The 27,431-nt window shown below is 51.1% G+C and overlaps 1 protein-coding gene across 12 annotated transcripts in view; it reads right to left on the bottom strand.

The window, feature by feature from the left end:
* The window catches only part of TNS3 (tensin 3), a 222,572-nt gene that overhangs the window by 60,173 nt on the left and 134,968 nt on the right, over positions 1–27,431 (bottom strand). For all 12 annotated transcript variants that reach the window (XM_025291331.3, XM_045166422.1, XM_044946771.2 and 9 more), the window contains 4 exons: positions 26,405–26,534; positions 26,001–26,066; positions 24,953–25,057; positions 5,173–6,432 (listed from right to left, as the gene is read on the bottom strand). In XM_025291331.3, the coding sequence (XP_025147116.3) occupies positions 5,173–6,432; positions 24,953–25,057; positions 26,001–26,066; positions 26,405–26,534 (1,561 nt within the window). The remainder of the gene's footprint in view (positions 1–5,172; positions 6,433–24,952; positions 25,058–26,000; positions 26,067–26,404; positions 26,535–27,431) is intronic.

Here is a 27,431-nt window from a genome sequence, read left to right as displayed (position 1 = left end):
GCGTTTAATGTATAATGTAAATTGATGGGCTTTCCACTATCAAGGACTGGAAGTTGATACTTGTCACTGTGACTCTCCTTCAGCATAAATGAGACCTTTGACGTGGACGGGCACTCCTGCAGGGATGACTGTGTCCACAGAAGCACAAGAGGGGCGCTGGCACAGTGACCTAGTGCCATCTGTGAACCGAACATGAGGCCGGCCAGGAGCCGACAATTGTGGGTGGGGGAGTTGATGTGCCATGAATAAAGTATCTCGACAATAGGAAACAAGGAGCCTGTAGGTATGAGTAAAGAGAGCTGGCCTCCTGCCATCTGTGGAATCAGAAACTTCACATACTGAGTCATTCCTTTTGTTGCTTGGTATTATCAGCTGAAATCTCCCCTCACTTAAAGGATGTGATCTAAGAAACCCACTTCTGAGCAGGGATGCAGTGCAGCTGGGTGACCTTGCAGGTGGGGCAGCGCGAAGTCCCAGCAGCGCCCAGACAGGCTGTGGTGAAGCACAGTCTGGTATCCACTCAGAGCAGGGGAGCCGCAGAGGCGCTGAGCACCTGCATGGAGTGAAACGCCTCCACACCTCACCCCATTTTACAAGGCCTCCCAAGGCTTTCTGAGATTCCACCACTTTAGGGCCTTTCTCTTGTCTCAGAGCCAGGACTGACTTCCTACACAGCCCATGATGAACCTCGCTAAGTTCTCCAAGCCAGTTCAGCAAAGACACATGAGTTCTTGGAAGGTCACCTGCACTTCCACCAGCACCACATCTGCTCTATTTACAAACATTAGTATGTGCCAGGAAACAAAAGAAGTCACTGGCACTGCCCTCCAGGGGTTTTTTGATGTGGGAGCAGAATTTGAGTGGAATTAGGTCTCAGCCATAGGATGCAGAGTGAGACAGAGGGAGGCTATTTATACACTATGAAAGTGAAAGTCGCTCAGTTGTATCCAGCTCTTTGCAACCCCATGGACTGTAGCCTGCCAGACTCCTCTGTCTGTGGAATTCTCCAGGCCAGAATACTGGAGTGAGTGGCCTAACCCTTCTCCAGGGGATCTTCCTGACCCAGGAATCAAACTGGAGTCTCCTGCATTACAGGCGAGTTCTTTACCAGCTGAGCTTCTAGGGAAGCCTGTTTATTCATTGGGAATGAACATCAGGGCTGATGCAGACACAGCACCAAGAACAGGGAAGGTGCTGAGTTGGCAGTGCTCACTATCACCTTACCATCACCACCCCCACCACCATCATCACCATCAGCCTCCCCACCATCACTATCATTACCATCACTAACCCTACCACCATCCTCACCATTATTATCATTGTGCTGACTGCAGGTAGACTTTCTCAGAAAAGGCTTAGCCTTCGCATATAATTGTCATCTCAGAAATAACCAGAGCCACGGTTGACATGCTGCTGCCTGAAGAGCTGGTGCAATGTGAGCCGTGCAGGACATGCGGCAATCCCCAGGGGGAGTTCCAGGTAATGCCACCTCCAACTCCCTACCACCAGGTACCTTGTGGTCTTTCCCATAATCAGGACACAACCTGCCAAGAGTGAAGGATTTCACTAACCGGGATGCTAACGTCTCTGTGACAAACCTTTTTCTACAGCCAGAATTAAGACACACTATGCAGCAGTCAGCATCTGGGGGCAAGATGCAAGGCAGGCCAAGGAGGGTCTCACGTAGAAAATACAGCGTCATAGAACTTTCCAGCCTATTTCCTATTTGTATGCAAGACATGAGGCCACTCTGGTCAGATACTGACCCACATCAATAGGGTGAGCCTCAGGCACACAGACATGCGACGATGCATCTGTGGAGTGACAGCCATTGTCCTGCAAATATCGTGGAGCCTTTCAGACTCATTGTCCCCTTCCTACTCAGTGTGGTAGCGCCAAGAACCACATGTGGACCAGTCCAGCTTGGCAGCCCTGGCCTCCCCCATGCAGAGGATGGATGTGTGCACTGGGGATCTGAACATCTTCAAAGCACAAGGATGCAGCATCCCAGAACCTTCTGAAAGGTTCCACATCTCAGCATCAGTTGGTTAGCTGACTCTCCTTGCCATCTAGCAATTTTTTTTCTATTGCTGGCTGATCTAGCTTTTTTGCAATTGAAAGATGTAAATACTCAGATGACATTTTGATATTAAAATCAAATGGGTTCCAGTGTCCTCTACACCAGCCAGGGAGAGAAGGAAGTTCTCTCTCCACCTCAATTCAAAGGGCTGAAAGCTAGAGACATGCACATTCTTTAGATGGGATTTCTAGCAAGACAAGACGTCCCAGAATGAAAGCCAGAAGTCTGCTTGCAGACTGTTCCAAGAACCCTCTACACTGTCCAGATCCTTTTCATCAATGTGGTGCGAGTCTCCAAGGCTCTGCACTTCCCGGCTTGGCACTGTCCTCAAACAGGAGCTCGCTCTGAAACTGAAAGCCGAACTCCGAGTTAGAAGGCCAGTCCTCACGCTGTGAGCTGCGAGCTGCCCAGCTGGCGGGTATTCATCGCTGCTCAGGGGTCCTACCAGAAGCTCATGCCCAAATTTCAGGAAGGTCTCTGAAGATTAGTGCCCATGTTTATTTATACCTCATCCCCTGACATCACCATAGTTTTACAAGTATAGAATAAAACTAACAAATACCCAAGATTCCTAACAAACAGGAATGGATTAATAAACACTCAACTGAATTTGCATAATTAATAACCTAACATTCGCTGAAATTTTACAGGTCTGTTGAAGTATTCAAGTCCCTTCATTTTAAAAATGTCACTACTTTATAAGTCCAGGAAATAGAAAAGATCTAAAATCAAAATTAAAATTCCAGTAATTACAGTGATGAGTTTATCAAGTAATTTAAGTATAGCTATCTAAAGGATGGAGGAGATGAAGGGACTTTCTAAAACCCCAGGCTCTATGTTCTACTGTTAAAAGACAGACGAGTCATTTGGGACTATGTTCCATCCACTGGAAAACAAATGAGCTAAAGGAAGCTGTCAGATGGTAACCTGAGCTTAGAATCCTTCCCTCTTTCATATACTCAGCCACCTCCAACCTTTTCCAAATCTCAAAGGAGGTTTTAATCCAAGAAAGAAAAAAAAAAGATTTCTGGTTTTAATTTTTCCAAGAAATTCCTTTTAAGTAGGTTTGGTGAGGTAAGAGACAGGATGCAGATAGCTTTGTTCCCACTGAAACTTTTTTTAAACTCAGAATCTCCTGAATGTATCTGACTAAATGAGTTCATATATCCAAATCATTCCATCTGTTTTATTGCTACAATTAACTACTCCAACAGCTACATATTCAAGTCTGATAACCTATTCCCAGAAGGTTCTCTCAGTTTTTCCCAACTCCCAAACTTCTGATATCCAAGGGCCCAGGTACTCAGGGAAAGGAAATGAATGTCACAGGGTGCGTGCGAGCTCAGTTTGCTTCAGTGGTGTTCCACTCTTTGCAATCCCATGGACTGTAGCCCACCGGGCTCCTCTGTCCACAAGATTCTCCAGGCAAGAATACTGGAGTGGGTTCGAACCTGCATCTTCTGCACGCAAGCGGATTCTTTCGCATCGAGCCACCAGGGAAGCCCGGATGTCACAGCATCATCACACTTATGATCCAGGTGCCCTTCAGGGGCTTGCTGACCAGCACTGCCTGTACCTTTCCACCCCCGGGGATGTGATAGGGTTTAATAGATGGAGCGAAGAGAAATTCAGAAACCACACCCTTAACCCAAAGCACACAGTCAGCCAACGCATAGCTAGACAGGACCGAGGTCTGCAAAGCTCAGGTTCCCCAAGAAACCACACCCTTAACCCAAAGCACATAGTCAGCCAACGCAGCTAGACAGGACCGAGGTCTGCAAAGCTCAGGTTCCCCGAGCCATCTGGGACCTGGCTGGGTCTGAAATCCACCCTGTCTGACTGCAAAGCAGGCAGGGCCTCTGTGTGCAGCCACAGGGCTGAGTTCCGCTCTACTACGAACCACCTATGAGACCTTGGGCAGGCCACGTCCTGACACCTCTGGAAAATCAACTGTAAGACGGGATCTGTCCTTGCAGCTGAGGGGCCTGAGAAGATGAAAGGGCCAAGAACAATGCCAGCGGCAAGAGCAGCACTCCTGCCCCATCAGTGACCCTGGCTCAGCCCTCGGGGTTGGACTCAGGACTAGGAGGAAGCTACGGAATCCTTCCTTCATCCCGCCTCCCATCTTCACTTTTAGAGGCAGCATCCTTAGGGAAGCAGCTGACACCAAAGATGTGGATGCACACCGACATACCAACACAGGGAGGCCTGGTCTCACTGGTCACCACACTCTCGACCCCAAGGTGACCCCTGGGTCCTTGCAGCTCCACCCCTCCCTAAACCTCCCCAGACTTTAGCAGCACTCAGGTTTGGATACCTGATTTGGCCCATCTCCTCTGTGTGGAAGCTTCTATACACACACTCCCCCAATGTCCTCACATACTATTCCTTGACCCACTCTGTCCCAGTGCCCACAGCCTGCAGGGCATCCGCCCTGGTCCCACAGCCTGTGCCTCTCCAACATGGAGAGCCTATCACAGGCTAGAACCCAACACTTGCTCCCACATCCATTCAGCCATACACCCAGAGGTCATCTGTCTCCACTACAGCCACCCCCAGCCTTCCAAGGTCTCACAGCTGGGCAGGAAGGCCTGGCCCTGACTCTGCACAAGCCACGTTCTAAGAGCCTGCACAGTGCCTGCCTCCTGTGCAGCAGAGCCCCAAAGGCTGAAGGGTGCACAGGGACGCCCTCAGGGCCCGCATCCCTGCTGTGCTGGGGCTGCCGCTGGACCCTGCAGCCTGCTGTGGTGGCTGGGATCCTTACCAAGCCTCTAGGCCCCGACTCTCCAGAACCTACCCCTCCATCACTCCTCCCACTCCCCGCCTCCACCCACCCCATGACCCTCTCTCTCTAGCTCGAGCTTGCTGCCCCATGAACAGCCTCCCCACTCCCTGTGTGGCCAGCTCGTGGCCACCGTCCACACCTGAACAGTGTGGTCACTTGCCTGTCCTCACAAGACTGTGCCCAAGGCCCCAAGTGTCCTCCTCATTCCCCCCTTTCAGACTCTGTGACGAGCCCAGAGCTCTTCCATAAAACCTTATTCTATAAAACACACACAGGAAAGTGTGCATCCCATGAAACCCCAGCTCACCTTGCCTCACTGGGGCCCTGCCAGGGCCATCTCCTGTGTCCTGCAGGCGGCCACTGGCCCGTAGCCCGCCTGCCATGCCATCTGGGGGAATGGGGCCGTTGGCCTGGCTGCCCGACATGTTCATGTGGGTGGGGATGGGCTCAAAGGTGGGGTCCAGCTCCAAGATCAGCCTGTTGAGCTGTTCGATCGACTGGTCGATGTCCAGGGTGGGTGAGCCTGGGGACAGGTCTGTGCCCAGCTCTGGGCCAGCACCATTCACGACTTTGACATCTGGAATCCTGGGTTTGAAGGCTGCTTTGCCAGGAGGGGGTCTCTGTATATCGGGAGGATGTGGCCCAGGGCCTATGCCCCTCTGGACGGCCACTCTGCTGCTGGCCCCCCGAGTGGGGGTGAGCGGGACCCTAGGCTGTGTCTGCAGCAGGCCAGAACTGTCTGCTGCACCACGGCCGCTGAGCCTGGCCTCCCCGTCAGGAGCAAAGCTGTACTGGTGAGCGGCCACCATCTGCTGCTGGCGCACCCAGGTCTGCGTGGAGTAGCTGCTCGGCCCGTAGGCCTGCGTCTGGGCAGGCACAGAGGGCTTCCTGAGCACAGGCTGCGGCTGCTTGGGCTCGCGGCTCCCGAAAGCCCGCTCTCGCTCGAACAGGGGCTCCGCAGCGAGCCCCAGATCTGGGGCCAGAGCACCATGCTGATCTTCGCCGGCAGTGCTGCCGAATCCATCAGACAGGAGGGAGTTCTGGCTGCTCTGGTGGCAGGTGAAGGGGCTCAGGTGGGCTGACGGATGGCCCTCCGAGGAGGACAGGGTCCCGATGCTGTCCACGCTGTGCAGGTCGTGGCTGGGCATCTCGTCATCCAGGATGTCCGTCTCTCGGTCCTTGGGGGTGGTGTCTCCGTTCACGTGGACCTGGGCCGGTACAACGTGGCGGGTGCCGCTGTACTTGCTGCGAGCATCGCTCATATCCTTCAGGGGGCTTCCAGAATCCTCGAGGCCAAAGCCACTGAGCAACTGATCCAGCTCGGCCTTTTCCTGGGGGCTCAGGCCCCTCTTGGATCCGGGAGTCAGGTGCTCCTCAGTCCTGTCGGTCCTCACCGAGGCTGTGGAGTGGCCCGAGTCACTGCTGACAGAGAGGGTGTGATCGCTGTGGTCTGGGCTGCTGGCGGCCGGGACGGCGGGGGACCCACCTGGGACACTGGGATCTGAAGCGCTCTTCTTTCTCACCTTGGCGTAAAGACTGCCGTCCACGGGGCCCTGCGTGTGCAGCACTGGTGGGGAGAAAACGAGAGACAGACTGTAAGTCAAAGATGAAAAGGGGCTTTGGGCTCTTAGAACACATCTATATTTTGTCTGAACAAATAAACAAATTCATAACTTAGAATGCTCAGGGCCAAAGACTCTGCTAGAATCCAAAAATTCTACATATACTCCTGCGTAGCAAATGCCCACAAAGAAATCTGAATAATCAAACATCTTCAGGCCCTACCTTTTTATGCAAAGAGAAGGGTCATTTAGAGAATCTTTGGGCTTCTTCACACTCAGAGTCACCTTGCCTCGAGGGCTCACTGTTCATTTCATCTGTAGTATGAATGGTGAGCACAGCTCCACCCACAAGTCTCCAAGACTCAAGAATGGACTGTGCATATAAGACAGGACAGAGCTTCTGTCAGCACCTACAGGGCATCTTCCAGGGGCCTGGGTAACAAATCCTTAGTTAACTGAACATCTAACATAGGTGCCTGCTGTCCTCAACCTTCTGAGATCTGCCAAAATCTAAATATGTAGCTCAACAAAAAGAGAAAGCACAGAAACTGGTCTCCGGCATGCCTTCCTGGAAGTGCAGCATCTTTGGGCCAAGAAGGTGCCCACGAAGGCACAGCAGGACCTCAAAACACAAAGGGGTAACCACTGATCTCCATGCACAGGGACAGCCAAGGAAAACAAAATTAGGCCTCCAATGCAGATGAGAAAAGTGGAACCCTCTGCCACTATTATTAATTATGGCCTTGGCGGCGGCAGTCAACCACTCACTGGCTCACAACAAAGAGCTGGGAGGGCACTCAACAGCACAAGAGAGCTCGCGGTCAGCACCTCGCCACTGCATCCTCCTCTGCCTCCCTGTATTCCCAACTGTGAAACTGCAGGCAGACCACAATAACGGAGCCGCAGAGGGCTTGACCTGTGTCTGCGGCCCCGGGAGCCACTGCATTCCAGCGGCGACTGGGCCTGGAGCCGCTCTGAGGGACCCAGCTCTAGCCCTGATGTACTCCACCATCGGCAGGTTTCAGCTTTTTTAAAAAACACAGGGTTGACACTCCAGGACAGAGACCTGTGGGGTAACTTGGGCTGCTATGCTGAGAGCGCATGAGACTCCAGCTTCCTTCTTATCCCAACTGTGCACAAGAGGAAGAAGCAGAGCGAGAAGTGATGGGGGACACTGGACACAGGGATACAGGCTGGTATGAACCTAGGGACCCTCCTTTTAATGTAGTGCCTGGTGGGAAGGCTAGGGGGAGCAATGATACACAAAACACAGTAAACAAACCAAGTCTGCAAGACAGACAACTGGACGTGAGTGTCAAAGAGGCAGGAACTAGATGCAGCTGTAGGGTCGTTAGGGAATGGTGTCAGTGACAGCTGGTGGTCACAGAGCACCAATCACGGGGTATGCACTCAAGTGTATTTTCTCTGACTTCTAGCATATTCCCTTTGTAAAGATGAAGAATTGAGGCTGAAAGAGCATGAGTAACTTTCCCAGGTTGGGGAGCTGCTGTGAACTGCAGATGGGACCAAAACCCAGGTTCTCTGGCTCAGTAGGCTGGCGCCCCTGCTGCCCTGCCCCGTCCACAGAGAGGTGGCAGCCGGTCATGATGCTCTGCATGGCGGCAGTGAGTGACCTGAAGGTGCCGGGGTGGGGAGCTGCTGAACCCAGCTCCGCACACGAGGACCTCAGAATGAGCGCCCCAAGTTAGGGGACACCTGCAAATGTCACCCCTCCCGCTGTGAAAGGGAAAAACTGACCCACGTGTGAGTCACTAGGTCACCGTGTTTAGGATGTTCTGGGCTCATGCAGAACAGCCCGTGGGTGAAGTGGGAGCTGGAGCATAAGACAGATACCAGTTCAAGTCCTCTGCCCCAACCGTGTACAAGCAGGCGGTGCCTGTGCCCTACATGAAACTCGAACACAGACACTGAAAGTCAGAGTACAGAGATAAGCAGCTTTCATCTCATTTCTTCACCAGCTGTGGCCAAGAAAATAAGGCAAGACCTGGGGAATCAGGTATTCCCCTTTTGCTTTGCTGAGTGAGCAGCAGAAGACACTTTGCTCCGTGAGAATCTCAATCCCCCCAGAGCGAAGGGGTGGACAGCGCCAGGCCCAGGGGTGGCCAGGGCAGAGCACTAGCCTCACAGCTGGCAGGGAGCTGGCAATGTCTAGAAACAGATGTCCATGCGTCCATGACTCCAGTCCTCCTCCCTCAATCTGAATGAAAACGGACTGGCACAATGAATTAAGGGAAAAAGGGAAGCCAAGAATGAGCTGTACAAAAATTCTTCTGATTTAAATTCAGGCACTGCCCCAAAGTGCCCGTTAATTATTTTGAGTAGGGCCCCGTGGCCAGCCCCACATGGAGAACAGTCCACAAGGGCCTGCAGGAAGTGGAACAGGGCAGGATATTCCCTTGGCTGCAGAGTTACGAGTAATCCCAATCTTACTGTTTTTATTAGTATTAGAAATCTTAAAATAATAATAAACACATTAAAAACAACTCGACTGCCACTGACAAAACACCGGCTCTGTGTGAGGCCGGGCATGGAACATTTAGGCCTTGGTCTCATGGACCCTCAGAGCTTCGCAGGGTATGCAGTGAGGGATGGAGCCAAACCCCACCACAGACTCCTTTCTCAACTTCCTACCATGCGTGCAGGTTACTTTTTATGGTGGAAAACGTCCAGTACATTTTATATCTATAGGAAAAGTGTACAAACCAAATCAGTGAGCCCTCAAAGTCAGACCCGCCAAAACTTCTCAATCACTCTGTAGGAGCTTGAATCTTCCCAAAGGCAGCGCCAGGCCTCTGGGGGGCTGTCCAGGGGCCTCCCCGCTGCACCCACGCTTTATGATCCCGGGCTGTCGGGGGCAAGAAGGAAGAGGGGCCTCTGGCACCCACTGCCCCTGCCCTGCATTCTCCACAGAAGGACTCAGACTGAGTTTCCCTGAATCTGCAGGTGGGATTCTTGCTCTGCGTTTACTCTGTGCGTTCCTGGTCATGACATTTAGGCTGCCCAAGCCCTTGATTTATAAAAGGGAATAAGCAGTATTATCTTTCAAGACACTTGTAAGAATTAGAGAACATATATAAAGAACACAGGCCCAGGGCTCCTACTATGTGAGTCCATGTGTGCTGTTTCTCAGTCATGTCCAATTCTTTGTGACCCCAGGGACTGTAGCCTGCCAGGCTCTTCTGTCCATGGGATTCTCCAGGCATACTGGAGTAGGTTGCTATGTCCTCCTCCAGGGGATCTTCCCGATCCAGGGATCAAACCCACATCTGCGTCTCCTGCATTGGCAGGCAGATTCTTTACCACTGAGTCACCAGGGAAGCCTAGACTCATATGAGTAGCCACACTTATTAAAAGCTCCTTCCATGGTGGACAAGGCCTGGCATCCCCTGACTGTGCTGCTTCACTTCTCTCCTGTTCACCACTCAGACCACAGCAGGCACACACCTGCCCCAGGGCCTTTGCTCATGCCGCTCTCCACCTGCAGTGCTATCTTGGCTTGCTCTCTCACCTCCTCAGTGTGGATTCTTCTGACCTTCCTTTCTGTCCCTGCTGGGTGTTTGTCTGCAGCACGCACCTACGGCCAGATATACTGCAGACTTACCAATGTCTCCCCCACAAGAACATGGGCTCCTGGAGGGAAGGGATCTGTTTTTTGTATCTGGGGATACCTGTGGTATCCCCAGCATTAGGGACCCCCCAGTGGGTCCCGAGTACTGAGAGACTGAATGTTCTGGCTGCTTCTTACATGACAAAACCTAGGGAACTATTTTGGAAAGATGCTCTGCTGTCTTAGCAGGTAAAAAAAAACTAACGACAGCCAAATAAATAAACAAGGGTCTGATGGCAGAAGTGCCCACAGCCCTTGACCACCTGCAACACAAAGGTCTCCACTCCCAGACACCAAAACAACCTCTCCCCCAAGTAGACTGCACAGACCCACTTAGTGGGCCTTCAAATGCCACCCAATAAGACTGGGAAGGTGCGGAAGTCAATGTGAGGGTTTCAAAATGTCAATGAAAACAAGAGTTGTGAACCTAAACACGACTCAATGTGCCTATCAGATAGGCAGAGGCCCAAGGGACGTCTGAACGCTATGTGTGCGGCCGCAGGAACTGCGGGTGTGATAGGGTCCTGACATACAGTAGGTGCATAACAATGACACAGAATCTTTGCCACTCCCCGTCTCCTTCATCCTCCTGCCACCTGTGAGTCGGTTAGTTCCCACAGCTGCAGGGTGGGCAGGGTGTCCCCACCTATGTACAGTCCCTCTAAACCACACCTGGAGAAGAGTGACCTTGCCCACACTGCGCTGGAATTTTGTTTTCTGAGACCCCATGTGAAAACTGCAGGGTGAGAGCAATGAAAACAGAATCACCGGGGACAAAAGTTATCTGGGAGGCTTGGGGCAGGAAGTCATTGCATGACTGACTGCCAAACCCTCCATGGAAAATGAGACACAAGCCCTAACCCGTTCTGTGAAGCCCCTAAAACTGTGGTCAGTTTTCAAGGACATTCTGACATAACTGATGGCAAAGTACCCCTTTTAATGAGATCTGGAAAAGTGATGCAACAAGTAATTTTCAGAGAACTGATGAAGCCAAACTCACTTCTGTGATGCTTGGCAGGGCTGGGGCTGGGGTCCCACCACCGCCACCATCGCCAGCCCCCGGCAGAAGGGAGGAAGGGGCCCCTCAGGTGAAGGAGGCTTGGGGCTGTGAAGCTCTGCTCCACCACAGAACGCAGAGTGCTATCAGAGCCACTGGGTGGGTGAAGGGTGGAAGGCGGAGTCGTTCACTTCATCTGCCCCTTGCATCCTTTTGTATATTCAAATGACATGTTATAATTTTGTGCTTCCAGCTCATGGGGATTTTGAAGGGACTTAATCCTCATTCTGCAAATGGAGACCCCAATCTCCAGACTGGGATGTGAGCTTCCCAGGACCCCCAGCGTTTCTGCTGCAGATGCAAGAGAAGAGAGAGCCTCTACCTGTCCCAGTGCAGATCAACCATTCCCTGTGCCCCATCCCTTCCCACTGTCCCCACTCCGTTGAACAAAACCCAGAGCCCTTTCCAAAAGGTGGCCTGTGAGTTATCTGGTAATGTTTTCCCTGCAGCCAGGGCCTGGTTAAAAATCAAATGTAACTACAGCTCCGACTGCTCCCACTGAAAGACACACCAGGGAGGTTCTCATCTGGAAAAAAAAACAGAAGGAAGAAAAGAGCCAGAGGACATTCTCTGCCTCATTAAAGGGCAGAGGCTGCAGGACAGACTCGCCACTCTACCCCTGCTATCCCGTGACGATCCCCTGCCCACTCCCACCTGACTTTTGAGCAGGTGCTATCTCACAAGGAGGGAAAGGGACACCCCCAAAATATTTCAAAAGTAAGCAAAGAAAATGAAGAGGACAGGAAGAAAAATGAAAACATTCCTTCCCATCCTGGCTGAACACAGATTAACCAATGCCCACCTGTGCTCAAAGGTATGTGCTCACAGGTATGTGAAGAATTGGCCAAAGGGAAGGCAACATCTCAACTTCACCTCCATTCAAGTACCAACCACTTGGCCCCCCAAAAGGTGTAGAACTGATCTATACAAAGTTCAACTGTCCCCTAGCCCTGCTTCCAACAAAAAAATCGATTTGAAACAAAAGAGAAAACCTGATAGATACACTAAGCTTGCTGAAATCTTTCTTTCTTTCAAATACTGAATCAATGAATCTTATGTTTTACCTTTGTGAAAGGTTTGCTTTAAAAAGTAACTTTTCATTTCAAAAGCACCAACAGTATCTTCCCTGCAAGTCTTCACTGGAGAAAAACAGAAAACTCCTCTCCAGGAAATGTCCATGAGCGTTTACTAAGCACTGGCCATGGCTGCCAGTTAGTTGTTAATGGAGACTGAAATGGAATACTCAGCAGAGTCCCGATGATGTGCTGGGACGAACCAGCCCGGGGAATACAGAGAGGAACAAGAGGAGACGGAGGGCATCAGGCACATCTCATGGCATCAGATGGGTCAGCAGAGACAGAAAGAAAGAGCAAGACTGCAGGAAGGGGTGTTTCCAGGAGCCGCTGCTCTCAGGTGTGGCTACATCCAGGTGAGGTTACAAAGAATCGTTATTTTTCTCATCAGTGGAGGACAGAACACAGGAAACAGCCCTCTCCTGCAATAGGGCTGACATTCTAAAGACAGAGGTTCTTTTTAAGAATCTCCTCTATGCCAGGACGGGCTTTCCAGGTGGCCCTAGTGGTAAAGAACCCTCTATAAGATGAGAAAACAGAAGCTCAGAGAGGTTATGCTAACATTTAATATAATAAAGGGTTACTGGAATCATCTGGAATGCAACTCTACCTCTGTTTCACTCCCAAATCCATGCTTTCTGTTTTTTTTTAAAACACTGGAATTCTAAACCTGACCAACCACTTTAATGTGAAATTAACAATTTAATTTTGGAAAGGAATTTGCCTAAATATTTTCTTTTCAATTCCCTCTCTCCCTCTCTCTCTCACACACACACACTCCTTAGAAACTACTTAATCACTCTGCTTTCCTCCCTAACTCCCGAAATGGTCCGCTGTCGGGACAGGAGCCCGTGTTCTCAGGCTGCTGGGTTGATGATGGCAGTGTTATGTCTGTTTCCTAGGCTGCAGTAGCGGGAGCTCATGGCAGGCTGTGCATTTCTGTCCTAAAAATTAAGGAACTGTTCCTGGGTGGACCACTCAGTACCCACCCACCGTGCCCACCACACCCACCACACCCACAGCCACTTGGGAGCCCTGATAAAGGAAAGGCTCTCCACCCACCCTGACTCACTAGGAGACAGGCTGTGTCTCTGGGCACAGCCTGCTGACCACTGTCAGTCACTTCTACTTACTGCGGCAACTGCACATGAACCATCTCCAGCTCGCTCTAAACCTCTACTTGAGGCCACTCAGCTAAACCAATTCACTCTATCAGAAAGACCCAATACCAGAACCTATACGTCCCCATGGAAGTCTTATAACCGCAGTCATCCCTGGAACAGTGTCTGAGAAGAAAGAAAGAAATGATGCCATTGTCTGCATCCACATCCAAGGTACTGAGAGAGCAACCAGACTCCAAAGACTTCAACTGACATCCCGGGGAGAGATCAGGGTGGGAAATGGGCTCAGGGAGAGCAGGCTGTGGCAAAGGGCCATCAGGGATGAGTGGGGTGACAGAAATGTTCTTACTGTGGCTGTGATGGGAGTTTCAGGGCAGGAAGTTAAACTCCTGGAACTGGGCAGTAAAGAGAGTGAACTTTACTGTATGTAAATTATACCTCAATGATTCAAAAGATCATGGATTCAAGACAGAAATGAGGCTCACAGTGCAATGGGCCCCTGCTGTGTCCACCTTTCCCCCCTCCCCTCTCCCCTCATCTCTTCTGACTCTACTCCCCACCTCTCCACCTCCCACTCCTTGAATTCCTCCACCTTCTCCCTCTCTTCCAGGATCTTCCTTCCTCTTCCTAAACTCAATGAGATAGTGGAGAGTTCTCTTGTCTTCAGTATAGCTGTCAGGGTCCCTTTGTGCCCCACCCCCACCCCCCACGTTGTGACTTAAAGTTTGTTTTAACTTTTTCACTGGAGCAATTTAGTGCACATTCTCAGTCCCCCTCTAGACTTTCTGGCATAATCCACCTGGGTGTGAATCCTGATTAAAAATCCTGCCCACAGCTGTGTGACCCTGGGTGAGTTACTCAACCTCTCTGAGCTCCACTTCCCTTATTGGAGAAGTTGGCTGGCAATGGGGTGCTTGATGAGGTTTGCCCAGGATCATCCTAGTGATTCAGGGAGACCAACATAAAGGGAAGAGAACAGGCAGGTGCTGAGTGGACACTGTCTCTGCAAGTCCCCACATCTCCAGCCTAGAGCCCAGGGAATAAGAGTGTCTCATGGGGTCCCGTAAAGGAGTATTCTTAACTCAGCCTAACTGACCTCACACTTCGGAATTATGTTGAAGAACTGCTTTTTAATAGAGATCTAAAGTAAAAGATGGAATTTTAAAAATACTATTCGAATTCTATAAGTCATCTCATGTGGGGCACAGTAGGGCCCTCCGGCTGCCTATGCAGGCCACCTCCAGCTCTCACCAGCTGTCCAACACTGCTCAAGCCACCTAATCCGCTCTGCTTCTCAGCCCTCCTCTGGGACTAATAACCACAAAGACAAAAGCAGTTAGCAGTAAGCTAGCTGAGTGACGCCAAGGGCCTCTGCATTGTCTTGGTGGATTCATCACAAACTCGCTTCTGCTGAATCCAGGCAGTTGTGGGGGCCTCATCCCATTCCACAGGGCCCAGCAGCAGGATGAGCAACACTTTGGCAGATCTTTCAAAGCATCCCCAGGGCCCTTCCTCGCCTCTGTACCTCTCAGGCCCCTCACCCAGTTAGAGACCATCTCTCCCAAACGTGCTGCATCAGCTCTGATTGACCAGTGTGGGAACCTGTGATAAATTGCCCAGCTTTAAATTCTGAGGACGGGCCCTGGAGCATTGGCCCAGCACTGCAAGACATCCAGAAGCAGGCGAGCATCTCAGTGCCTGCTGTGTGGCGTGCAGGCAGAGGGGGCACCAGGGCTCCAGTGTCTGAGGCATGGGGAGGACCGCCAGAAAGCAGGGCCCCTGGAAGGGGGATGGGCCCCGAGCAGGAGGCCGGGATGAGCAGGGTCAGTGACCCTCCATGACCCCTGGCCAGGAAGGGAAGGCTCTGGGAGTGTCCCAGGGATGCCTCCTCTCTCAGGGGCCTGTGGGGGCCTCAGGACCTTCAGGATCAGGAGAAACACCCAGGCCTAGCCGGTGTCCCTCACAGGAGGGTCCCTGTCATCTCACTGAGTCACTCACGCTGAGATCTCTCTTTTTCCACTTGGACGTTTATAACTGCAGCATTTATAACCTCTCAGGAAACACAGCACGCTTTTATTTTACTGCAGTGGGGTTCCGCCTCTCGGCTAATTAAAGGCTCCCTTGCGTGTATACTGAACTAGTTCCTATTCCAAACAAATCGAGAGCTAAGAAAGGATGGCCACACTGGGACCTCTGAGAATTCGACCTTTAGTCCACAACAGCACAGATGGGTGACTGGGCTGTCCCAGGTGAGATGAAACGTGCCATTCTCTTCTAAACAAAAGACAGACAATGCTATGAGCAGCTCAGAACCCCAGGGCTGTGAAAGCCTGGCCCGAGCTCTCCTCAGGCCAAGTTCCAGAAATAACTCCATGTAGCATGGAACTTCTCTGGACATTCCATCTCACACCTCGAGAGCAAACACCTGCCCAAAACCCCAAACCCAGTATTGTCCCCCTGAATGCCAGGCAGGGAGGCACCTGGCCTGCCAAGGGGAACGGATGGAAATCGCTCCTTTGGGAGCCAAGTCGGGCTCTGTGTAAATGTTTTCTAAAACCGAGGCAGGCTATAAATTCTCGGAAAAAAATAATGAGAGCAGGGGGAGCGGGGTGTTCCAGCCAGAGAGGCACATGGCTCATGGAAAGGGACGTGCCAACAGCAGGGCCCATGTCTGGGACGCTGGAGCCACACGGATTCCAAGCGCTCCTGGCAGTCCTCTGGGTGAGGCCCGGAATGCGGTGATAACAGAGGCCAGGCTTCACGGTGGGGCTGTGGCAGGCGTGTCCCAGCCACGGCCACCGTGCCCCAGACAGCAGGCACAAACAACACCGGCGGGACACTCCCAATGGGGGCCCCTCTCCTGTCCAACAAACACCCCAGCTGGGACCATCCCATCAAGGGCACTTACCTTGGCACCTGATTCCCTCCCAGGCACTCGTCACTGTAGAAACACGCCTGAGCCCCAGCTGGCCAGGGAAACAGGAGGCCCTGTGGCCCACTCAGAAGTCACCTGAGCCAGCCAGCCACGGAGCGGACCGTGAGCTTCTGCATATAAACTTTACCTCAAACCATCACTGACCCTCCAAAGGCAGAAGCAGCTAAGACTCCTCTCATCTGCAAATAAACAGTCCTCTGCCTGGCCTTCCTTCTTGCCAGGTTAAAGCTGCTGTTCTGCTCATCACTTACCACCGGACATCCTCTCCCCTAGCAGAAGCCACACACACACACACACACACAGACACACACACACACACTCCCTGCTTACCTTGCTTCCAAACAGCCCTGTAGCTTGTTTAGCCCACAGCCGTTGGACCCCTGAAGGAAGCCTTCAACCCCAGAACATAGCATCCCGGGGTGGGGGTGTGTCTCCCCTGCCAACGACCCAGCCTTGCTCTCCAGGCAATACAGAAGGTAGAAGATCTTGTTAGCTAAGAAAGGGACTTTGGTTCCACCAAAAAAGGCCAGTGCAATGTAAACACGTGGGTGGGGTTTCCTGCAATCAGGTTTAATGAAATTTGAACCCTGGAGGCTGAGGAGGCGGGGAAAGGGCTTCTACTGGAGAGCCACCCAGCTAGACCTGTGCTCACGCCAAGGCTTCTCAGCTGCCAAACTGACGGGTGGAGCCAGCACCACCTGCGCCGGTTTACAAACCAGTTTCAGCATCACTTGTGCTCTTCAGCTACAGTCTTCACCTGTGAAGTCTTTACCTTACAGTCTCCATGTCCTGGGACTGTGTCTCTCTCTCAAGCTCGACATGGCCAAGTTCACTGTCAGTGTTAACTGCACATGGCCCATCTTTCAGTGTTTACTTGCACACCCAGACTTCCACGTTCTGCCCAGCAGCGCCTCTGCACCTCAGGCCTCTTTGCATGCAATTTAGGTGGGCTTCAGACAACAGTTTACCCCTCTGCTTTGACTGCTTGTTGGTCAAAACACAGCAACACGCTCTGAGCCTTAAATGAATGTAACACACCAGAGCAAACAAGCAAAGCTGTTTGGACGCCTCACAAATGTCACCACTCAATCAGCCTGAGAGGGAATATAGTCAGCACATCACAGACACAGATTTCTCCAACAAACCCCCAAATGGCCACCAAGGCACAGGTTATGTCTGTGCTCAGGAGAAAACATCTGTTTTACTGTGGGACATAAAGCACTTCTTGTGCAAGAAGGTCTACTCAGTTTGGTGCTCAGTAAGGGTCCTAACCAATCCCCATTCCTATCAAGGGAACTGACAGGACTGTGCCCACCCTGCAAATTACACTCTCACTGTAATCAAGAAAGCAACTAAGCTGAAAGAAAGTGAAATTTTCTCGGTCATGTCCAACTCTTTGCGACCCCATGGAATTCTCCAGGCCAGAATACTGGCGTGGGTAGCCAGTCCCTTCTCCAGGGGATCTTCCCAACCCAGGGACCGAACCCAGGTCTCCTGCATCACAGGCGGACTCTTTACCAGCTGAGCCATCAAGGAAGCCCAAGAATACTGGAGTGAGTAGCCTATCCCTTCTGTAGCAGATTTTCCCGATCCAGGAATTAAACTGGGGTCTCCTGCATTGTAGGCAGATTCTTCACCAGCTGAGCTACCAGGGAAGCACAGAAAGCAACTAACTGATCACACAACACTTTTCTTCAAAGAATTCACATCAAAATAAAAAAATTAGAAACAGAAATCTGAAAGATCTGGTTTGAGGACTGAGACCAATGGTCCCTACCATGTTATAGCCAAGGCCATGCCCAGAGGGGGTCCCAGTCTCCTACAGGACAGAGTCTTAAAATCAGACTTTTGCACCCCAAAGCTGACAACTGTATGAAAAAACAGAATAAGGTACCAACAAAGAGGAAAACAAATCTGTACACTGGCCAGTGGTCTCTTTTCTCCATTTCTAACACAAAGAACCTGCACGACTAGTTGTGTTTCAAAAGGAGGCTGGCCTTTCATGAGGCTCATTTTCCCACTGTGTGGGGTGCAGGGTGGGTTTTCCTCATGTTGGCAGCGGCTTCACAAAGGAGCTGGGACAGCCTTCATGAATGCACAGCAACTGGCACCAGCGAGGCCTTCAGATCTTGGCAGTCATGCTGTTGCCAGCCTCTAATACTCGTGCCCAAAACACCGTCATATTCCCTCCGCTCCTACCTGTGGGTTTCAATCACATAGAGCCCATTCAGGCTGTTCCTGTCAACTTCTCCTGAAACAACGTGGTCTTGTGAGGTTCTGCTGATGTGTGGCCAAAAGCAGTTCTGCAGCTCAGTGTTTTGACAGGCTTCAGAACTTTCCACTGTACTGAGATGGAATTTTGTGCATGAGATTACATAGCTAACACAGAAAAGACTTAATGGGTTTCCTGAATATTCCTGGGAGTAGTTGGCAAAGTGGGACAGGAGACCCTCAGAAGGTTCACTGTGATTCCAGTGTGAGACCCATAAAGACAGAAGAAATAACCAGAAAAGGAAAACCAACTAGGACTAAAAGAAGTGGAAATTTCACAAAGTAGTAGAAAAGATGGGCAATAAAAGAACAGCCTAAGGCCAAAATGTGTACAAGAAGGTTCATTGTACAGGAGGAAAAAAGGTGGAAAAAACCCAAATGCTCACCTGCTGATGAATGGATCAGCACACTGAGGTCTAGTCACACTCTGGAACATTATTCGGCCATAAAAAAAAGGAGTGATGTACTAAAACTGAATGAACCCTCAAACCATCACGCAGCGTGAAAGACGCCTGTCCTGAAAAGCCACACACTGCAGGGTTCCACTCGCATGAAATGTCCAGATGAGGGGAATTCACAGAGAAGGAAGACGGGTGGTCTCCTGGGGCTGGAGAGGGAGGGCTGGGGAGTGACTGCCAGGGGGTTTCATTTGGAGCTGACAGAAATGTTCTTTACTTAGAAAGTGGTAACAGTTGCCTGGCCAGACCCAGCCCCAGGACCGTGGAGGAGCACCAGCCCACCATGAGGCTGGGAGAGGTACCTCTGTCCTCACCCCACAGCAGGCCATCTTCACCTCCATCCAAATCTCCTTTCCCTCTAGAAGACCATGCTTTCCCTCCAGCTCCTCCTGAGGTGCCTGCTTGGACTCCCAGAGCTACAGGACATAAAGTCTGACCCCAGAACACCCCCTCATTGCCACAATTCACAGTTGCCAAGAGAGCATCACAGTAAATGACAGAGACCCCACCTTTTTTGAATAAAGAATAGGCACATGATAACTGTCTCTAAAGAGACAAAATAAAGAATGTTCCCAGTTGCCCCCTTTTACAAAACACCTCCCTTTTCCTTTAATTCACGGGGAACTTTTCTCTCCGGTTTGCAGCATTTTCCAAAGGTAGTCTGTTATAAAGTCACAAATATGGGATCTGAAACCTCCCCTCCCCACCCTACATTTGTTGAGTCTGAAGAGATGGGAGGCAGGGTGATAGTGAAACCACATCAGGCAAGAGGTGGAAGGAGGAGCAAGATTGCGTGCGTGTGTTGTGGAGGCGGGTACCCACGAGTATGTGCATCCCGGGCCTCTCCTCCTCAGGCTTTTGGTTCTGGTTGTTAATATGAAGTTTGTAATCTTTCCTGAATTGGTGATGTCGCCAAAGTGTTGGAGCCCTAACTTGGCAGAAAGGCACCTGCAGGCTCTGCAGGGAATATTGCAACCCTGCCTGCTATTGAGAAAGTTCTCCACATGGAAGGCATAGAAGGAAATTCACCAGGTTTGGTCTGAGCTTAATCCATGCAGCCAATGTGCAAGTGTCCAGGCTGGGAGGGAGGTGGAGGAGCAAGCCGGGGGAGGTGGGGGGCACGACTGAGATGCAATTCGGTAAAAGTGAGTCTGTGAGACCTTTCAAAGAAGGGAACAGGAACAAACTCTTTGCCATGCCATATTTACACACTCTCTGAGCTCACACTCGTGTAGAAGTTGTGTGACTTGGGGTCTTAGGGAGACCAGAGGGTCAGGTCCACTTCTAGTTTCATCTTTCGGAAAACCCACTGGCAGGCAGAACTCAGGTGCTGGTCCCCAAGGCAGAACGCCAGTGAGTCCAGAGATGTGCACTCCAGAGCCAGGATGCAGGGCACGGGCAGGCCACCCAGGGAGCCACTGCTAAAGCAGGTGCAGCATCAAAGGGCAGAAGCAATGCCGACACTGGTCATAAAGGACAGGAGGAAAGTGAGAGCCGGATAAACATGCCCTTGGCTGAAGCTGAGGGCATGTCCACAGCCACCTTCCTTTCATACCCCTACCCCAAGCACAGGACATGCTCACTCCCAGGGTGGGTTCCACAGCTCGAGGGATGTGGGCAGGTTGGGAGCCAAGGACCCCAGTGAAATCAAGCCAACTCTCAGTGCTTCTGTTCACTAGCTGTCCTGGGATAATGCTACTTAAGGCCTCCAGCCATCGATGGCAGGCTGTGTGTGTGTATTAGTCATTCAGTCATGTCCAAGTCTTTGCAACCCCATGAACTGTAGCTCACTAGGCTCCTCTGCCCATGGAATTCTCCAGGCAAGAATACTGGAGTGAGTGGGTTGCCATTCCCTTCTCCACCCTCTCAGGTAGGAAGGCTAGGGGTCCCCAAGAGGAGCAAATAAACTGCAAGTAGGTCACGACTTGCAGCTGCAACCTTTCACTGGGAGGCTGACATGGGCTAATTCATGCAAACTCGTCCAGATGACATGAATTTCAAGTCAATTTCTCTGCACCACTGAGATGGCAGTTCAGGGCCAGTTATGACTCATTAACAGGCTCCAACATAGCACTCGCTCTTCTGACAGGATCCAATCCACTTCAAAAAGTTAACACCCAAAGGACTTTATGGTTTCCAGCACAAAAGGTGAGACTCTTGTATTTCAGATTGAAAGTGAAAGTGAAGTCATGTCAGACTCTTTGCGACCCCAAGGACTGTAGCCTACCAAGGCTCCTCCATCCATGGGATTTTCCAGGCAAGAGTACTGGAGTGGGTTGCCATTTCCTTCTCCAGGGGATCTTCCGAACCCAGGGATTGAACCTGGGTATCCCGCATTGTAAGCAGACACTTTACCATACTTCAGATTAGATGAAGCTATTGCTCTCCATCCCAATCACTGCCCGAAATCCCTTATCAAAACAGGATTAACTCCAGGTCACGGGTTCACACCTGGAAGGGGACCTGCAAGGCCAGGGAGCTGGAGGCTTAAAATCAAGAGAGGACAGGAGGGCGCTTCCTGAGATCTGAGTAAGGTGCCATCGGCATTTGACAGCTGGGCTGTATTAAAGCAGTTACTCTGCTCTGAACCATCAAAGCAAGCAATGTGAAGGAAAGTTTTGCAGGATGCAGGATCTAAAGCAATTCTTCTCAGTCTGGGTACAAAGAGTAGAAGCATTCAGTGAGTGGCTACACTGGCCAGACACTGATGATGCAGCCTCTACATTCCGGAAGCTCAGCCAGCAGCATTCCCATTCTGCCAGGGAGGAGCTTGGCCTTGGACAGAGAGCAGAGCCAGGACCTAAGGTCTGATCTGCCGGATTCCAGTGGACCCTCTTTTGGATAAGTCACCAAGGTATGCTTTGCTTTTCCAAATCTCAACACCTGACAACAGTTTCTGGGGAGAAATACTTTCAAATACATTTTCAAAGTATGCATGCATGCTAAGTCACTTCATTTGTGTCTGACTCTTTCTGACTCTATGGACTGTAGCCCACCAGTCTCCTCTTTCCATGGAATTCTCCAGGCAAGAATACCGGAGTGGGTTGCCATGTCCTCCTCCAGGGGATCTTCCTGACCCAAGGTTCGAATTCATATCTTTTGTGTCTCCTGCATTGGCAGGCGGGTTCTTTACCACTAGCACCGCCAAATGGCAACATCTAAATATCACAGCTTGATCCAGAACTTGTAACTGCACACACCTGTGGCCAGTTCTTCGGAGCCCAACTTGTCCTCACCAGCAGCCCGACTGCCGGCGGCTCAGTAGAGAGTCCTGCATGGGACACTAACAGGACTGGGCCTTATTGTATAAGTGATAAATCAGAGGCCCCTTTTCTGCAGCCTGCCCCCAGGGAGCTCTGGGGCAACTGTGGTTTCCTGGAGGCCAAGTCTGATTGGCCAATGTTTATTGGGCAGTGACCTGAAGTATCAGAGCCCTAACCTGGGGGACAGTGGCCCCTGTCTATGCAACCTTGGATCCACGAGCTCTCCCTGTGGCCAGAAACGCACTCATTGGTTAAAGCCAGGAACAGAGGAAAGGAGGGGCACAGCAAGGCTTCATGCCCAACCATGGGTTGTGCTGCAGGCCTCACTCTGGTCCAGGGACCAGCAGGTCTTCAGCTGGAAGGATGAGGTTTGCACCAAATAGCAGGGGGGTCAAACAGGCCCAGACTTGGGTCCCACTTCCACAGTCTCCATCCTGCACGATCTCGAACACACGGCAACTCACTCAGCTTCACCTGTGACCACCAACAGTGCACAGCCCCAGAAGGCTACCAGGACCCCTCACCAAAGCCCAGCTTTTGATTTCTCTTGGGTACCACCCCCTTTATCTCTAAAATGGGTCACAGGGTCTTATGTGGATCAAATAAAATAGCACGTGAGAGGCTCCGGTAGGCTGCCCCACTGTCCACCCCCACCCTCCATTTCTCTCCTTGAGACAGCGAGAGTCCTATGAAATACTGATGAGGCAGTGGGAGCCCCAGATCCCCTCCGGGCCACAGAGCTGGGAGCAGAGAACTGAGTCTCCGTGATGAAGACAGGACATCTGGAATCAAGTGTCCACACATGAACGAGTTCACGGCTGGTGGAAGAGGCACACTTTGCTCAGACATAACAGGGGGTCGAGGTCCTTGACTGAAGGTCACTGCAGAGGGTCCATTCCAGGACAGCAGAGATAAACACAGTTTAGGTCAGTGTGTGTGTGTGTGTGCGCGCGCGCACGCGTGTGTGTGTGTTTTAACCAGTAGGGACTAGAAATGGAAGTGAACACAGAAGGGAGGGCCAAAAGACATCATTTTCTAGCCAAAACCATACACTGCCAAACCTTCCTTAACCCCAGAGAGTTTTGCCCTGAGGGAAGCATGGCTGAGACTGCTTCCCGCCAGCCAACGCCCCCCCCGCCTTCGCAGAAGTGGGGGGGCCAGTGGTGCCCTCCTCCAGGAACCCAAGCCAGGGACTGAGGCTCCAAGTGAGAGCTAAGGGCACTGGGAATGAGGAATGAGTTCACCAATGCAGGTCAACCCCACAGAGGAGCCTGGAGAGTTGGGAGATGGAGGGAACCTCAGGAAGGGTAATGATTCCACGTGAGGGGAACTGCATGTTTTGTGGAAGGTGGCTGTGCAAGAGTCTGCAGGGCCTTGGCAGCAGGGGCCATCCACACAGCACCTACAACAGTGAGAACTCAGAACCCCCCGTGAGCTCCACTGGGAGCAAGTGTAATTGACGAGGGGTCAGATAGGGGTAGGAAATTAAGAGGTACACACTATTACATATAAAATAAATGTGCCATGAGGATATATTGCACAGCATAGGGAAAATGGCCAATATTCTATCATAACTATAAATGGAGTATAATCTTTAAATATTGTGAATCATGATGTTGTATATCTGTAACTTGTATAATATTATAAATCAGCTATACCTCAATTTTGAAAAAAAAAAAAAAAAGTAGATTTGCAAGGTCTAAAAGAAACATCAAAAGCAACTGGGACCCCCAGATGGAACGCAGTGTGGTGAATGAACCGGGCATGGGAATGGCGCTTCGAGGTGTGGACAGAGGCTTGACACACAGCACTTAGAAACTATGCCTGAAGTACAGGAGTGATGAGGGTTTCACCTCTAGACAGCAGGATGCTCTGCATCACAGAAATACTGACATGGCCCCAGACTCTCCAAGTGGACAAGCTGAGGCGCCTCGTGCCCCCCCTGACACCGAGTAGACCACAGACATCCCCGGCTGGTCCCTGCAATCCCAGAGATGCACAAAGATGGGCACACATGGAGTTACCACCACGACACTTGCTTTTGGCTATTTAATGTCTGGACGGAACTAACTGGACAAAATTGTTTTCACTGTCTCTCCCAAATCAGGTCTGTTCAGTTTGGTGCTTGAAAAAGATGAAAGGCCAGTGTTCTCAAGCGCCTGGAAGAAGTCTGATCCCTCCTCTTTGAAACTGACCTCCAGAAGCTTCTTTCTATAAACCTGGCAGGTGCCACCCTTCATTCCTTTTCTCTTTCATGATACTTGTGACTCAAACTGCAGATCCCGTGGCCAACAGAGAATATGTTTGGGAGAGACAGACTCACAAAACAGAGACTAAATGACACAGCCATACAACCTGGACACCAGTGTAATGAGCAAACAGAAACAGAACCCACATAGCTATTGCCCATGGGGCTCCCCAGTAGTAGGAAGGCTGCCAGTGCTCAGACACCAGGCATTCCCCTTCCGCAATCGGGAGGGCAAGGGAGAGACAGACATACAGCTTCAGGTGAAGAAGCTTCTAGATGACAAGTTCACTAACTGATCATCTCAACCCAATTCACCAAGCCTGATTCTCACAAGTGCCCTCAGACTCACAGCGGTGTGGACTCTTGACAGCCTCCAAGCAGGCTGCAAGGAGATTTTCGATCTAAAGGTAAACAGGCTGCTTGTTCTGGGTTCTACTCTCCAGGAACTGATAGCAAGGTAACAAGACTCACCTTCACCGTCTGCACTCAGGTTCTCGTATGAGTCCCAGCGGATTAGCGGGTCTGCTGTGTTGAAGTCCACAATTACTCTGTGGTCATTCTGCAAATGTTCACATCCTGCAGGGTGGTGGAAGGGACAGGGGTGGACAAAGGGTGTTAGTCCCAGTCAAGCCGGCACCTGCCAGCAATGCAGAGAGGAGCCTCTGGATCTGAGTGCCAGCCCAGAGTCCAGACCCACACCCTCTCCCACAAGCCTGCCAATAATCTAAGCTGGAACTGAACAACAGTGCAAACCACTTGGCAGGAAGGAAAGGTGAACACTGGTCCTCTGTCTTCCAGGTGGGAGGCTCTGTGCTCTGGATGGTTTCTGCACAAGGGGACCACCTGGATGGCTCTGCAGCTTAAGGACCCAGCAGAACCATGAGGAGCAGCCTCAGGGCTGGTGGACTGGAGGGGTGGGTTTGGGCTCTTGCCTCTCTGAGGCTTCCAGGACGATTCTTACCCCACAGCCTTGCATTTAACCATTCATGCATCAATCTATGGCACTGAGCACAGAAATAGGGTGCTTCTTTTCCACAGCTATTAAAAACTGAATTAAAACTTCCACAAATATGAATCTCGGTGATGGAAATGAGCCATTTGTCTTCACAGTAAAGAGACTGCTTTCTCTTTCAATGTATTTTTAGAAGAAAGGAGTCTATTTTGCACACAAATAGTTGTAGTCTTTCTACTATATTTCTAGTCCTCTTTAAAAATATGTGTTTGCTTCTTGAGGGGAGAAGTAAACAGGGCATCAAGTCATGGTCCAAATCCTGAAGTTCTGGGCCCTTCTTTGGGCAAGTCACACCATCTCTGGGGCCTTTTTGACCTAGTTGGGCCTTACTGTCTCTAGGCTAACACCTTCCCACTGTCTAATATTCTATTTTTAATGTATTATAAATCTTTCCAATTATGTGCAAAGGTGGGAGGTTCTACAGAGACTCCAGCATACATATCACCCAACCAGGTCAGTATCTTGCTGCCCCCTCCACCCTCCTGCCAGCAGTCTGCATCTACCCACCTTGAATCTTCTCAGGAGTGGCTGAGAAGACTAACTCAATCTTCCCATTATCAGGAAAACGGTCATCTAAAAAAGAAATCCTATTTCAACAAATTTGGAGACAAGACAACAAATGAATTTTGTCTTTATATTCCTACCAGGGCAACACCACTCCCAAATCTCCAACAGCACGCCAATGACAGAGAAAAATATTAGCATTTTTATTGCTTCTCTAGAATTTTTTTCTTTGTTGGAACAATCATCAGTCTTTTGTGAGACTGGTAATAATTTTGTCAATAGGCTGGTTTGTGGTGTAGCGGGCGGCATAGTGGAGAACAATGAAAGGAACACATGAGGCTCGCGGGGGCCACCCACTAAGGGCCCATTCTCCCTACACTCAGTCTGGACCCGGGGAGGGACCTCACCTTTGCTCGCGTTGTCCAAATCCTCCTTCGCAAACACAAGTCTGTAGCCCTGAACGGCCCCGGTGTGAAACTGCAGGCGGAAAATGACATCGCGGGTGGCTGAGCGGTACTTCTTGTGGTAGCACTTCACCTGTGATGAAAAGGCGTGTGTTTTCCAGGGAGCCCCACCTGCGAGGAAGGCTCCTGTGGGAGTGCACAGGAAGACGTCTGAAGAATGAAACTGCGCAGCCTCTTTTTCCTAATTTCATCTAGACACTCCACATTTACCTTAAAGCCTTTCTGCTCTCGTGAAAGGAGCAGGCAGTCATTACTTCCTGTACTCGGCTCAATACTTATGTTGTGTGCTATAACAGAGACAGAGAGAGAGAGATGGCAAAAAGGGAGAAGGAAGGGAAAGGGAAAAGGCCTTGGAATGTAAATTCCACAGCTGGGCTGTCAAGATGTCCTGAATGACAGTTTGAGACCAGTCTCCAGAATCACCAGGGACGTGACTTGGATTCAGGCTATGGCTCCGAGGCCCTAGGTCTCTGGGAGCAGCTCAGGCCTCTGGGGTGACAGTGCCAATAAGCAGGGTAAAAGCAACCCTTCTGGGCACTTGGCAGGGAAGGGTGGGTGGAGGAGGGGCCCTGGCACCATTTCTCACCTTTCCATGGGGGCCCCCCTGCCTGAGGTGTCTGGGGGTAGGGCTGCCCATGAGGAGGGCAGGAAGGCCACGGCAGAGTGGTGTACTGCAGGAGAGAGGGCCCTTCCTCCCTCCTAAGTAGGGCAGGGGCTCCTTTCCAGGGTCCCCAGGGGTTCAAGCCCAGAAGCAGGCTGGATTCTGCCCTCAGACACTCAGAGTGGAGGAGGCCACGCCCTGCACTGCGCATGCCCAGGAGGAAGGGAGGCTAGAGGTGCAGGGATCTCACAGGCAGCCATGCTCACAAAAGACTCAGGTCAGAAAAAGATGGGCTTCAGATATCTTGTGCCAGGTCAATGAGAAGCAGTCCCAGCAAGCATGGTCCAGACCAGTGATTCGGGAGATGCT

The sequence above is a fragment of the Bubalus bubalis genome, chromosome 8, assembly GCF_019923935.1.
Source record: "Bubalus bubalis isolate 160015118507 breed Murrah chromosome 8, NDDB_SH_1, whole genome shotgun sequence".
NCBI classification, from domain to species: Eukaryota; Metazoa; Chordata; class Mammalia; order Artiodactyla; family Bovidae; genus Bubalus; species Bubalus bubalis.
The sequence above is the reverse complement of the archived record's forward strand: the minus strand, read 5'-3'. Positions and strand labels throughout refer to the sequence as shown.